Genomic DNA, 15872 nt, shown 5'->3' with positions numbered 1-15872 from the left:
ATGTTATCCTCCAGACAGTAAACGGACGGTGTCAAGGAAGCATGAAGAAGGAAAGGCCATGACGTCACCTCTGCTTCATGTCAGAGCAGCCATGAGCTATCGATGGACGAGCGGTGACTAGGGAAGGTTAGACGATCACCGATTTTCGGATAAAAATCATTTATTTCAGTTTTAATGACCCAGTACGGGAAAAAGCGACGCGGCTGAGACTCCTTGCTCAGATGTCCGATATATTCCGGTTTTAATATTAAGGGGCTCCCCGTGGCTTGGAAAGGGTTAACATCCATTTACTACAAGTCAACCTTTTAGGTCATCTGGGGCTAGCCTACTTGTTGTCCCTAGAGTTGCAACAAAACAACACTGTATGCAACTCAATGGTACAGTATGTGCCATGGGATGAGGAGAGTGTGTAAATCAGACATGGGAGAAGATCTCAAGACGTGGCTGTTCGTAGCTATAGTGGAGTCAGTACTGCTGTATGGGCCTGATACATGGACCCTCACAGCACAACAGGAAAGGGCCACATCAGAAATGTGGTCCTCTACGTGGACCTACCACGGGTCACCGACAAAGTCAGAGAGAGAAGGATGAGGCTGGCACTGCGTTAGGCACCTGGAACTAGTGGCAAGCAAACTGACACGATGGGAGCCATCCCAGGCTAAAGCCAGGAAAGGCAAGAATTGCACCACCTATATAGATGCACTGCGACACGATAGCTTAGCTAACAACACTGTAGAGCTCTAGACCTGCATGATCTAGACTGATGTTAGATAGGAGAGTGTGGAGGGCAGTGATTCAGGAGTCCTGAGTTGTTGTTGGCTACTAGTCCACAATCGCATCACATGCGCCTCCACTTTTATCTTTAGTATTTTGTATTCTATTTTCACCTTTATTTGTCACATAAACCATTTATACTTCTTTGACTGGTATCCCCAAGTCTTAGATACGGAATCTCAGAAGGCATCACAGATCTGCTATTTTCGCCAAATCTTCACCTATTTGTGCAGAATGTTCACCTATTATGACATGCCCAGAATAGGGTTAATGTGGATCATACTTGGGGCATCAAAAAGTAGTTTTGGGCACGTCTGAATAGAAAACAAACTAGAGTGATTGGCGTTAAATATATGCAGTTGCCCACATGTCTTCGAAAGACATCTGTGACACAGCTGTCTTAAATTAAAGACAACATTCTTGCATTGATCTATTTTGGAGGCCTTCTCTCTAGACACTGTAGACCTCTCTCTGTGGTGCTCTGTGGAAAAAGTACTTGTGTATATACAGTATCATTCACCAGCTGTAGTTAAACACAAAAAAACATAAATAACACCCGACAACTACCAATTGTTTTGGGGCTCTCTACAGCTCAGGGACATTGGTGTGTGGGTATATTTACTGCTGATCACTATATATAAACCTGGCACAGTGGCACAGTGTTGTTGCTGTGCCCAGGTGTACCAGGACACTGCCTGTCAACATTGTAATATACAAAAAATATACACTTCCACTATATACTGGTTTGGTAACTCCTGCACAGTAAAATACGCAGTGTGAATATTAACCCTGAGAGTGTAAAAATGTACCCCCATTTGGGTGAATATGCTAGCGGGATGAAAGTCTGTTTGATACCTCTGTCCATCATCTGTTCTGTATAAGCAATGTTTACTGTTGACCACTTAAGTCTTAAGTCTTAAACTTTGTCATACAACAATTACCAAAAATAGCAGATCTATAATCTGACATAATCTGCATCACAATGTCTTGTGAGTTTATACATTGCCTATTTTATCTACTTAAAAAATCTCTACTTTGAAAGTGGTTAAAGTTACCTATCGTCATTGTTCAATCTTACAATAAATGCACAGATATATATGTCAAATTCACCACGCGTGTTGCACACCACCACAGGGAGTGCTCCGCCTCGGGTCGGTTGTATAGGCGGTTGCCAGGCTCTGGTAGTGGCCCTAATGAGCCAATTGAATACCATGCAACCCCAGCCTAAACGTAATTTGTCTAAATCTCCACACCAGTCCAATATCCAGGCTCTGCCTGTGCCATGGGCCAATTAATTGCCACGACAGCAACTCTGGGGGAGCCCGGCATCAAACTGGGAACCTTCTGGCTGCCAAGTGGCCACTCTACCCCTGAAGCACTACTGCCCCAATGAATGTGCCATTCATGTAGCCGCTGTCGCTGTCCCCTCTATGATGAGTGATGACACAGCAGAATGGCATTAGCCATTCCCTGTCCCCTCTACGATGACACGGCAAAATGTGAGGGCTGTCCCTGTCCCCTCTATGATGGGAGCGTGTCGACATTGTGACATAGCATCTGTTTGATTGTTCATCTTTTCAACACGGGTGAATTTTAACCTGGTGAAAAGCTAACCGGCCGACTTGGGTGAATGTTAACCTCTATGCCTAAACCTAACCCAAACCCTAACCTCAGTGAGTAGCTAACCTGCCGACTCCCTTAGTCGAAATGATGGGACGTAGGAACAGCGAGATTTCCCCCTCTATGATGACACGGCAAAATGTGATGCCATTCCCTGTCCCCTCTGTGATGACACAGCAGAACAGCATGAGGTCGTTCCCTAGCAGACCGACTGGGTAGGGAGGCCGTGGAATCAAAAGGTTCCCGAGTCCCCCCCACCCCCCACCCCCCAGCCCCTGACCAAGACACTTAACCCCTAACAGCTCCCCACGAGCCCTACTCAGCAAGCAAGCCATCTGCTGCCCCCCCAACTGTCCTCTTTATTATGACACAGCAGATCAAAATGAGGCCTAGTAGATTCTGTCTTCATTTGAGTGGGTCATCTCCTATAGGCAAGGTTCCCGCATGGAAATGATCTGTGTCAATAGATGATGTTCTGTGCTGTGCATGCGTCCATGTGTGTATGCATGGTGTGTGGTGTTTGATCTCCAGAACAGTAAAAAAAAAGAAACAAGACAGATACTAATATAATGCTCTAAACGTTTCTCTCTTTTCTGAAACACAAAGTTCACACAGCACACACATCCAAAATGCTTTTTAAAATAGAAATAGAGTCTGCACACTGGAGGATGCTCCCATGGTGCATTTATTTTTGTCAAAATGGGTGTTACAAAGCTCTTTATTCCCATAGTAATCATTGTCCTAGACTACAGTGTTTGTTCAGTAACAGGGGCTTCCCTGACTCTCTAACTCTGAACAGAGTTAGTTAACAGAAAACACATTTTCAGGTCATCACCTGAGTGAACTTATTGCGACCGTAGGTCGCACTTACTACAGAAAGCTCCACCAGGTGTCCGTGCGTCAGTCCGTCACACGTCACACGTCACACTTTTGCCCTGCTCATATCTCCGCAACCGTTGCCCCGATCCATGCCAGATTTTGCACACACACTCCTTGCCTGCCAAACTACAACCTCCAAGGACCCCCGGAGCTCCAGGGACCCCCAGGTCCCTGGGGGACCCCCAGATGTAAAAAATGACCAAATGTGCAAAAATGACCAAATGACCACCCCAACGGGGCTGCTCACGGGGAATTCCCGGGGACCACCGACTCCTTGTGCTCCAGAACGGATGCAAAAGTGGTGGCGCCCCCAGTGGAGGACCCCCTGCCACTGCAGCGCACATAAAATGCCCTAACTTGGCCTAGGAGCCACCGGGAGAGCCGGGGCCGGTACCTATTCGTCCGCCTCGGCGGCGCGGAGACCCCACCCCTCATTTCTCACATGGCCCTCTTCTAGCGCCACCATGAGGCCGATTCTTGCAAAACACATTTTTGGACACTGCTCCTCCAATTTTTGCCCTAAAATCACTCAACTCGGTACACAGTATGTCTACACTCATGTCATCAACATGGATCCGTCCACATTTTTTGGGGACACTGCTCCCTACTCTTTGTGTATACATGTGACCTACGGTCGCTTATCTCCCGATTAGGGAGTCTTACTGGTACAGAACTTTAGGCTCACACCTACGTACCTCGAACTGCTGATCCGACCAATATGTCAGTCATGTGTTGGGGGTTTTGTCAGAGTACCAGTCTGTTTGTCTCCCTTTTGTGCCCATGCAGTATTTGGAGATGCATGTGTGCGTGATTGCAAGGAGGGTACCCTTTTATACACATATGGAGATCCCTGATATATTGGAATGCTCATATATGGGCCAGTGGACGCGATAGGATTTTAAACTGCTGGTCCCAATCTCCGGCATGTTAAAACAATTCTTCTCATACATCTGATAAAATAAATAATGTCCATACATGTTTTTTATACATTAATGACAAGCAGGTGCACAAATGCAGCCTAACACTTGGACGCCACATTTGCAGAGTACAGTGGATAGCTGTGAAGAGGCTTTGAAGACATTTGAAGATGTTTCATCTTCAAATGCCTGCCCATTGTTGTTAGTTTACAGTAGGCCAACCTGATAGACATCTTTACTCATTTTAAGCCCTCTCATTTTAAGCGTATGTCACATATTAAAATTAATGATACAACTGGTTTTGACTGTTCAGCACACAAGTTTATAACCAGGACCAGCACAGCGATATGGCATTTCAACTCACGGACTACTCATAACTCTATGCGACAGCTTCCCAGTAACAACAACTCTGTTGTTCCTGACTTATCTACACAATAAAGTGTCTCCCTTTTGCCTCCCAATTCAGCGCATTTTACACAGGTTATTTTACACAGGTTTTATTTGTGTGTGTTTGTGGGAGACAGAGAGTGTGAGCGAGATTTGGGGTTATATAATGAACTGCGGTGTGTCATTGTCAATCGTTCAGGACATCCGGAGAGATGTATAGAATTGGAAAACTATAAAGTTTAAGCTGATAAATGGGTTTTATTTATGCTATTAAATGAAATTGGTGACGCACCTGAAAATGTTTATTAAAGTGCTGGAGAGACAGGGAGGTAAGACTTTGTGGTAATAATTATTTCAATACACTGTGGGAGCATTAGGATCACGATATATTTCTGTTCCTTTTTCTTAAAAACCTGTCAGTATCAGTTTCCTATCATCACATATGTAACTTACCTAGACCTAGCTATTATACATACCAGACATTGACGGGATGCTGTCAATTTCTCATTTAGATTTACTGGAACTGAGGCCCCCCCCCCCAAAATAAATAAATAAAAATGGTATCTTCGAGGGACTTGATGACACTGTTTTCTCGTATTGGTGATACAAAAACATGAGGAAGTGGCTACTATTGTGTCACATACATATATAAAATGTTTTACTTAAGTAAAAGTATCAGTACTGCAATGTAGAAATATTCTGTAAAAGTCCCTAATTGTTTAAGTAAAAGTACTAAAATATTCGTATCAAAATGTACTTAAAGTACCAAAAGTACGAAGTACTCATTATGCAGAACGTCCAATTTCACACATTTTCAAATGTATAAAGTGCATAAAAATCATTTGAAAATAACAGATCTACTTGCATAAATGTAGCCTACTTAGTTACTTTACACCACTCTTTTGGGGCCAAATTACAGTCCAGTGAAACTACGACAGGGAACTGACAAACCTACCGGTAGTGATCGGTGGGTGGAATTATGAGCAATCAATTATGAGCAATCGTCTTTCATTTCATGGTATAGAGCAAAGTTATTTCGCAGCACAAATTTTATGAAAGAGGAAGTTGAGGTTCCCCCAATCCCATAGCTGTTTATCTATGAGAGAGAGAGAGAGAGAGATGCAGAATTCTGCGTGCCTCCTGGAAATGCATGCCTCACGGTTGTGCCAGTAACCACCACGTGGAACCCACCACATTCTGTATACAGACAACAACTGTCTGACTTCTCTCCTATCCCCCCCTCTGAGCTCTCGATCATCTCTGACAGCCCGCAGATCTGACTCAAGCCAAGGTGAGAAGGAGGACCGCAGCCAACCACAGGCTTCCCAACATGAGAGCTCATAGGCAGATAGGAGAAGTGCAGATAATCTGTGGTTCCCATATCTTCTTGTTTTGGGCTAATTCCCATCAGGTGTCCCCGCCACAGCGTTTGCATCTGCTTCGGTTCGGCATAACACCGTTGGTCAGATGATGTGTGCTGTGGTATGAGTTAATGGCTTTGCTGGGCAAAATAATTAATCATCACAGCTATAACCATTGTTTAACGGTAACCCAATCTGTCTGTTTGTCTGTCTATGCGAGAGAGAGAGAGAGAGAGAGAGAGAGAGAGAGAGAGAGAGAGAGAGTGAGAGAGAGATCTTGGTCAGCATCAGTCAGTGCTTCAGTTAAACCAGTGGTTCTCATCCAGTTGTCCGGGGACCACCAGTGGTTCTCGAGGGGGTTCCAGGTGGTCCCCAGCTAAATGATGGAGAGTTGGTAACCAAATTGACCCTTATAGATCTTTAAAATTAAATCAGGGGTCTATTTGGTTTCCTTTTAGTAAATTATTGTTTAACACCTGCATCACTTAATTTACAAGAAGCCTACACAATTAGAGAATGTAGAAAAATTGTTATTTTGATCAACGTTTGGCTGTGAGTCCTATGGTACCACATCAATACAGCATGTATTTTGGGTCTGAGGGGGTAAATCTCATCAAAATGGTGGTCCGCGATTGTGCAGAATAAATACTGGACCCTCGTATGAAAAGGATTGAAAAGCACTGAGTTAAACCCCACTCCTCTTCTCCTGTGTTCCCTCCAGAGTTGAGTTCCACGCTGATGGAGAAGATGCAGGCCCCGGAGCTGCTGAGTGGCCTGCGGATACCAGAGTTTGACGAGCTGAGCCAGTTCTTCCGCTCCCTGCCCACGTCCACGCTGGTGGGCATCGGCGCGCTGGCCGCCGTGCTGGCATACTGGCTGGCCACCCGGCCCCGCCCCATCAAGCCCCCCTGTGACCTGCTCCACCAGTCTGAGGAGGTGCCCGTAAGTGTCAGCGCTCGCCGCTCACCTCCAAGGGACAATGTCCTGCAGTTTTCTGTTTCATTATTTGTCTTATTCATTATAACGGTGTTTCTCACACTTTCAAATTTGAAGGTCTCCCCTTAACTCTGACAGTGTACAAATGGAACGGGTTCATTTGGTTCCATTTGCACACTGTCAGAGTTACAGACTTGTATGGGTCAATTTAGACCCCCATAAAGGAACCCACAGAGTCCCTGGAATCCACTTTGAGAACCACTGCATTATAATACCGGTAATAATAAAAATCACACTGGGTGTGAGGTGAGCGGAGCTATTTACGAGTTAATTTCATTAAGCGTCATGCAAAGCCTGGCCAATGTGACCCTGGGCGACCCTTTTCTCAGGACAAACGGACAATGCCAGATGTAGGAGCAGTTGGCTTCTTACAGGAGCACCGCTCAATAATGAGAAAAAAACTCAAATAAATATGTATACATACATATACAGTATACATACATAATATACTGTACTGTACATACATTCATGCATAGTACAATTACTGTATTCTTCTTAATAGTAGCCTGGATGTTTAATTCACAAAATCAATTTGAATCCCTGGTGGACGGTGGTTAATTGGTGTCCGGCGGCTATTTGCCCCAAGCTATATGTGCTGCAAGAAGTGTTTTACAGAATGATGGTTTTGTTTTGTTTTGTTTTGTGGGGTTTATAAGTCATTCAACAGGGTATACAATGGATGGACACACCTCAACCATGCCATGCCATGCCATGCTAGCCAAACTAAACCCAACCCACTGTGGTTTGATTTGGTTTGGTTAGCAGTCATCAATCACTCTGTGTGGAAGGTGTGTGAAACCTTTGGGGTAGCGTGCCTAGATTTGACATTTTCTAAGCGTGTTGAAAGTATCTACAGTAATTGATGGACCAGTAATAGCACCCTGACCTAGTTTGTGTACAAAACCACGGGTGCACACGCGCACACACGCGCACACACACACACACACACACACACACACACACACACACACACGCACAGAGCAAGGACTCACATCTGCTTTTTGTGTGTCGTGTTTCATTTTTTCTCGCAGCTCAAGCAGTCCACGTTTCACATGTTGCTTTTATTTGCGCTGTGAACTGTTGGTCCCTCTAGAGTTTAACAACCCCTCCCCAGTGCAACATTACTTAACATACAATGGGTTCCAGTGCATGTCCTTATGTTAGGGAGGGATCGTTTCTTGTTGGTCCAGCATTTTTCAGGACATTCCCAGAAATGGAATGTATTTCTGTCCCCAAACCACGACCCGCGTGAACAGAACAATGTAGTGTAACATCTGTGTCATGAATCAGCGCCCATTTGTGGTGAGGTGTGCTGAGGCTCAGGCTATACATGAGCAGCAGACTGGAAATGGACCAGCTTCATGATGAGTTGTGTGTTGTGTTGCCATGGCTGCCAGAGATACCGAACATAAATACATACCTGGTATAGTCTTCATCTTAATCATCCCACACACCGATGACGGAGGAAACCATGCAAGGCACCAACCTGCTCACCGGGAGCAACTAGGTGGGGTTCAGAGTCTTGCTCAAGGACTCTTCGACACTAACTCTGGGCGAGCCCGGGATTGAACTGGGAACCCTATAGGAAACCTCCGTGTCTAAGATAACAACTCTACCCCTGCAGCCACTGCCTCCCCCATCAAAGCTGCAGCATCACTTGGAAGCAATCCATAGTCACTTAGAAGAGGCTGACCCACTGGGAGGAGACCAGGGGGCGTTCCAAGGACCACATGGGGGGATTATATCTCCATGCTGGCCTTAGAACTCCTCAGGATCCCTCAGTATGAAGTAGGGAAGTCTGGTACTCTGCTGAAACTATTCCACCCGCGACCTGACTCTGGATAAGCGGATGAAGATGGGTGGATGTAGTGGGGGTCCCTGCCTCATCTCTCTTCGAGCGAAGGGGTCCTTCTGCATCTCTACACGCTGTGACCTTGTTGATCGGCGATCTTCGCCTCTTTTTAGCGGAATGTTTGCCAAAGATATTCGCAGAATTGGGATGGAACAGAGACTATTATGCAAAGTAACCTCACTCTCTCCCTGTCTGTCTCCCTGTCTGTCTGTCTGTCTGTCTGTCTGTCTTTCTCCATCAGCATGAAGGTGGGGGTCGTAGGTCAATGATGGGCGATAGTTCCAAGCTGCTGTCTCACTACCATGACGATGCAAAAACCATGTATGAGGTGTTTCAGAGAGGCCTGCACATATCTGGTGGGTAGGACTGTGTGAGCGCGCACACACACACACACACACACACACACACACACACACACACACACACACACACACACACACACACACACACACACACACACACACACACACACACACACACACACACACACATATACACACACACACACACACACACACACACACACACACACACACACACACACTGAATAGTGGAAAATAGGAGGTTAAAGCTGTATTATGTAACTTTTCTTTGTGAATTAGATGATGTTTTGTCATATGGTAGAGTATGCTAATACAACATAACTTATACAATTGGGGTGTTTGGTCTTCCTGCTCTTCGATTGCAACATTCTGTGTCTGGTTTTGACATGAAATGTGATCTGAAATGTCAATACTTCTCCCCTGAGCAAGCAAGCAAGCAAGCAGGCAGGCTCTATTAGCTAGTTCAGTGGTTAAAAGGAGACCCGGGTTCAAATCCAGGGTAGAACAGGAAAGTTACATAGCCTGGCTTCAATTTAGAAAAAAAAAAGAAAAAAAGAAAAGCATAAAAATATGAATATTATGGAAACGCAAGGTTTCTGCCAGACACCAACAAAATGAAAAGGCGTTATTTTTGTCGTCCAGCACATGAACCATGAATCAGGTTTGTACTACCGTGGTCTGAGTGTACCTTCTCAATCCCCAGGGAAAGTGCGTCTTGTGGTCTCCATGGCAACGGCCCACACCGCTAGTCGCCGCTGACTCACAATGCACCGTTTTATACCCTTTTGTATTGATTTATATGATGCATCTCGTCGCTGTCAGGTGGAAACCTCACATGTCCAAGAGCGTAAAAGAGGAAATAATAATTCCAAACGATCCCAATGTGGTTATTTAGTCACAATCTCTTGTTAATACCTTTCATTGGTTCATTATTTATAAGACCCAGAGACACCTATGACCGCTTTCGATTCCCAAGCAAATCCACAAATAGCTGATTTAAAGGAGCAATAGTCAACCTTTTCTTGAAAAACGGACGCTAAAATAAAAATAATGTTTCGAAAAATATTTTATAAAAAAGATTAAGCTTCATATATGTGTTTCTATTCAAAAATTACCACAAAAAGCATAAAATAATGATAAAATAATCATTTTGGCCATTGTCAGACTGACTTTGTTTACATCCCTCTTCTATTATTTTATATGGATTGATAAGGGATGTAAACAAAGTCCTTTAACAAGCTCACAGCGTGTCGCATCACGAGTCACGACACACTGTGAACTTGTATAGATCGCCCATTTTTGCTACTTTTGTGTGACACTGTAGTAGGGAAGGGAAGTATAGGGCGTACAAGGTTTCTGCCCGACAGCGACATTTTGCTTTATTTAGAGGTTAGTGTAGAGAGACTGGACACTGTGGGCAGGGGCGTCACACCAAATTCTGGGCCCTGGGTACAAGGATTCACTGCGGGCCCCCCATGAATGTTAACTATTTGAAAAATAGCAGATATACAAGCTCACAGCGCGGCACCGAGTGCCGCGCTGTGAGCTTGTAGATCTGCTATTTTTGGAAAAATCGTGAAAATGTGTGCAAGAAACCTATGTCAAGGACCCCCAAGATGATATGTATTTGGCCACGGACCCCGATCTCAAAATATTTAGTTCCAGGGACCCCCCCAGAAGCAAAATTTGAGTTAGAAATGTTCGCTTAAAAAATACATATATTCAAAGATTTTCACACATTTTCACAACTTTTCAAAAATAGCAGATCTACAAGCTCGCAGCGTGGCACTCGGTGCCGCGCTGTGAGCTTGTAGATCTGCTATTTTTCAATAGATAAAGTTACTAGGGCCCCTCCACCTTGGGCCCCAGTAACTCCCTTGTGACGCCCCTGACTGTGGGCAGAGAGAGAGCAGACATACAAGCAGTGAGTCATTGTATACTGCAGACTATAGATGATTATCCTGGTCAAATATTTCCTAGTCTCGCTAAGCCAGACAACTACTCCACAATCTCCAAATGCTATGCAGTGCTTCTCAAACTTTTTCATGTCCAGGGCCCCCAACTGACACTTATTAGCCCACGGACCCCCATTAGAAAAAGATGTGCCAGGGACCCCCATATAAGAGATGATTTTTACAGTTCTAGCGGTGATTTTCAACCATTTTAATTTCAATGACCCTGGGGGTGACATTCATTAGCCAAGGACCCCCATTTAATGTCAGAGTGTACAAATGGTCTGCCAAATGCTTCCATTTGTACACTCTCTGAGTTACAGACCCAAGGGTCCCTTTGGTTCCTAACTATCATTTATCTGAGGACCCCCTGGAACCCTCTCAAGGACCCCACGGGGTCCCCACTTTGAGAACCAATGCTACATATAGTCTGGAACTACACCTCCCGAAAGCCGAGAAAGGACTTGAACACCCCACGTGACCCCTTTAAAACATTGTTTAATTTTCTGCAAAGCAGCCAGCTGTATATGCTTCGTCTAATTTGATTTACAGGGCGACCAATTTACCCGACTGCAAAGATGGAACTGAAGTTGGGAGAAGGTGGATCGTTTTCGCCTCTTCCTTTGCACAGGCTGTATGATGGAAGCATTTGAAAATTGTCTGAGTCGACAGTCTGGCTCTGGACTCTGGAGACTAAATATTACCCGACGACTCCAATGAAAGTTGCTCAGTTAAAGTTGCTTGAGTTAAAGCACTCCATTCAACTTCAGTTAAAGCACTCGCGTGGGTAGGGACCCACTGGGGGTCTCTTTTTAGAAATGTAGTAGAGTCAAAAGTACAACATGTCTTTGAAATGAGTTCTAAGAACAGAACTAAAAACTAAAAACAAAACAAAACAGCTCAAATAAAGTACTGATACTCAAAACATTTCCTCAAGTAACTGCACCACCACCACCACTGCATGCAAGATAAGACAGGAGTCGGATCGGAACTTGGGTCCTCATAACTCACAGCCAGGAGCCAGGAATAGGCTAGAAGGGGCTTTAGCCCCCCTGATGAAGGCTTAGCACCCCCTAAGCCCCTCCACCCCACAAACCCAATTGTGATGAAAAATATTTAAGGAATAAATAAATTAAATATATATGAATATGTGAAATACAATTGACTGACTTCTATGTAAACCATACTATAAAATCATACTTTTTATGATGGAAAGCATCTTCGTTTGGGGTGTGCAATAGGATGCTACAGATGTTCTATCAGTCTGTCATGGCTAGTGTCCTCTTTTTTGGTATAACATGTTGGGGTGGCAACAACAGAGCAGGTGACACGTTTAACCTAAACAGACTGGTGAAGAAAGCAGGCTCTGTCGTCGGGTCCTCTCTGCAGGGGGTGGAGGAAGTAACCAGTGTGCGCACAGCGAGGAAGCTGGATTCCATCTTGGAGAACTCCTCCCACCCCCTCCATCTAGAGATCACCAGTTACTGGAGTAAGAGAGGAAACGACCGCTTTACCTACCCAGGACGGAGATGTGAGAGATTAGGAAAATCTTTTGTACCGGCTGCCCTTAAGCTGTACAACGAGACACATAACGGACGCTTGAAAAGGTCTCCCTTCCTAACTTAGACTGACGGAACCTTTGCTGTATTGACATTGACCTCTAAGGAACTATTGCTGTATTGACTTTGACCCAAAAGGACCGTCCAGGAAGAGTGCTCATGTGCGTCTTGCGGTGACACGCTTCCTAGTTTCTTCTTTTTTCGCACTGATTTTTTTTTTTTTTGACTTTGCACTATTAGTTTGTGTTGGTAGTTTCTGAGTATTTTTGCTTTGTTTAACAATGACAGTGAGATACTTGTTTGCACTAACTAGCATTGACTGCTATGGTCTTTTTTGCAAGACACTTTATGTATATATACTTATATATTATTCGCCCCCTCTATTGATGCACCTTCTCTTTATTGGTACTGTACTGCTCTTTTTTTTTGTTCTCTTGTTTCTTTCCCTCTTATCTATTTTTTCTTACGTCTCTGTAACTTTGTAAATAACTGTATACTGCTGTGCTACTACTGGACAACTGAATTTCCCCCTTGGGATAATAAAGGTATCTATCTATCTATCTATCTATCTATCTTCAGCCACACAAAAACCCTATCCGATCACCTACAGTTGTCAGATTTGGAGCTGAAAATTGCCAAAGATCTGGTCTGTTCAATTATCCACACCCCTAAGCGAGAGAAACTCGTTTGTCATATTAGTACTATTCATTATTGTTTGTTGCCAAAATTAATTAGCCCTTGCTCTAAAATAGCCAGCTCCCCCATAGCCCCCCCCCCCAGTCACAATTCTCTGGAGCCGCCGCTGTCACGTGGTCACTGGTTGAGTCACCACAAAGCACGTTTTAACACTTCAACACGTCTCCTCGTCATACTACATGGTCACGAATGACTCATTCCCAATTACTTTCTTAGTTTAGCAGAACAGTGATTGTGAAATTACTGTGAAACGAGGCTGAGTGTATATCGTCACTGTTCGGGTGGAAACCTTGTATGTCCAAAACAGTTACTTTTCAGGAAATGGTTAAATTAACCTTTGTTCCAAAGTAGTTATCATTTAGTCTCAAGCTCTTGTTAATACTTTTCATTGGTTCAATATTTATTAAATACACATAATATATTTTTGCTACTTCAAAATCTCATCAAATGGTGGTCCGTGGCTCAAATGATGAATCAATAATGGGCCTTGATATGAAAAAGGTTGAAAACCGCTGTTACCGCAATAATATCTTTTGCACACCTACAGTACAAAGACGACAGGTGCGTAGAAGGAGACCAGACGAGGGCATAACCAATATGATCTATCAATTAATAGGTGACAAATAAGTGATACAAGGAATTGGGAGTCGGGGGTGGTGGTGCGTTGAAGAGTTGTGTCTTCAGACTGCGGTGGAAGATTAGTAGTGAGTCTGCAGTCTTGACCAGAGGGGGGGGGGTCATTCCACTGCTTGGGAGCCTGGAGGGAGAAGGACGTCTAGGATGTTGGAGCGTAGGAAGGCAAACCACAGGCGTCCTGTGTTCTTCATTTAAGTGTGCAGGAGGATGCGATGCGGAGAGATCTAAGTGTGTGGGAGGTTCAAGGCTGTGAGCAATATAAAAGCAGGAAGGCAGGAATTGAGGAGTGAAATAAAAATGTACACATATTCACATGCAAGCAGGATACAGCAGGTAGATAAAGACCATGAATACAAACAGGCTCTGTGCATAACTACTTGTGTACACTAACTACCCGTTTCTGAGCTTAATTTCCCATATAGCGTTGCTTTAAACCTGAAACACAACCCTACACAACGTCATTGTCGGGCAGAAACCTTGTATGTACAAAACCATGACTTTTCAGGAAATGGAAAGGGGAACCGTGTTATGTAGTCACTAGTGTTAATAGCTTTCACTGGTAAAACGGTAAACTATTTTTAAATCCGACAGACAGACTTAATGGGGAATACCATCCGTTTTCAACAATATGCAATTTATATAGGGTAACATGGGCCAATTTGGTTATATAGTGCACTATGTCTTGTGAATCAGAACAAATAATCATATATGCCATTGTATAAACCACTAAGATTGAATGGCTGAGCGATTGTATTCAACAATACATAACAAGCTTACGCACTTTACTGTAAGCTAATATCACCAGGCTTAACATTCATTTACTGGCATTAAAAGACTATCAGACAGAGTCTTAAAAGAGCAGATATAATATGCACACCGGAGGTGATTACAGATGAGAAAGGCCTGGGGCAGACAGGAACAAACCGTAGAAGTAAGATAAGAAAACTAGACCAGGTATCATAATAGGCTTACACATAGAGACAGAGACAGGACAAAGATGAATAAATATTGTTCAAAAACAAATAGAATGACAAAATACTAGCAGATCTACAAGCTCCCATTGTGTAGATGCGTTATGAGCTTGGAGATTGGCTATTTTAGAAAACCAAATTTCTATTGCCTATACATGCCCTAAATGCCAGGATTATTATGGTAAAGTGATTGTACCAGTTGACCATCAAATATGCCACATCTCTGTTCTCAGTTCCGTGTTTTTCCGCTAACCTCTTTTATTTTATGTATGCATTCAACAGGTGATGGTCCTTGTCTAGGCTCTCGGCTACCCAACCAGCCTTACAAATGGATTTCCTACAAAGAGGTTAGTTCAAAAAGTGTCTTTCTCAAGCCGTCTGACTATGTCATGGTCTAATATGACAGACTTACAGTATGCAAGCACCGTTACATTGGTGATAATACAGTAAGGTTGGTTCATTAATGCATTTCCCAGAAATGGGTCAGTTTACAACTTGTAATCTAACCACATCTCACACCTCTCATGTAAACACAAGCCATTTCACTGAAATGACATCTTGTTTACATCTTGAACAGAGTACTTCCTTGTTTTTTGTGCTGTGCTATTTAGAGCACTTTCATGCTATTATTTTGAGCTAGCACGTTGCTGGCTGTATAGCCAATAGCCTGTTACGTTAGTATAGTAATAGCCAGGACACTAATTTCCAGTAATTAAAATTAGCCATGGCCAGCTGCATTAGTTGTCATGAAACATGAGGGGTTGGGGTGTACACTGCCCACTGTTTGTCAAACTAGAGCTACAAACATCACATCACATCAGATCTCAACCTCCTGTTTCAGGTCACATGCCGGGCGGAGTACCTGGGCTCCGGCCTGCTGCACCAGGGATGTCTGCCCAACCCTAGTCAGTTCATAGGGGTCTTCGCTCAGAACAGGCCAGAGGTAACC

The 15872-nt window shown here is 44.0% G+C and overlaps 1 protein-coding gene across 1 annotated transcript in view; it reads left to right on the top strand.

The window, feature by feature from the left end:
* acsl6 (acyl-CoA synthetase long chain family member 6) overlaps positions 1 to 15872 on the top strand; it is a gene marked incomplete at both ends in the record, with an annotated part of 80570 nt that overhangs the window by 16850 nt on the left and 47848 nt on the right. The window contains 4 exons of the mRNA XM_080749054.1: positions 6660 to 6880; positions 9028 to 9142; positions 15206 to 15270; positions 15765 to 15866. Of these exons, the coding sequence (XP_080605180.1) occupies positions 6660 to 6880; positions 9028 to 9142; positions 15206 to 15270; positions 15765 to 15866 (503 nt within the window). The remainder of the gene's footprint in view (positions 1 to 6659; positions 6881 to 9027; positions 9143 to 15205; positions 15271 to 15764; positions 15867 to 15872) is intronic.

Source organism: Nannobrachium achirus, assembly GCF_963921795.1.
Source record: "Nannobrachium achirus genome assembly, chromosome: 19".
Lineage (NCBI taxonomy): Eukaryota > Metazoa > Chordata > Actinopteri > Myctophiformes > Myctophidae > Nannobrachium > Nannobrachium achirus.
Note: the sequence above shows the minus strand (reverse complement) of the source record. Positions and strands in the feature narration are given on the sequence as shown.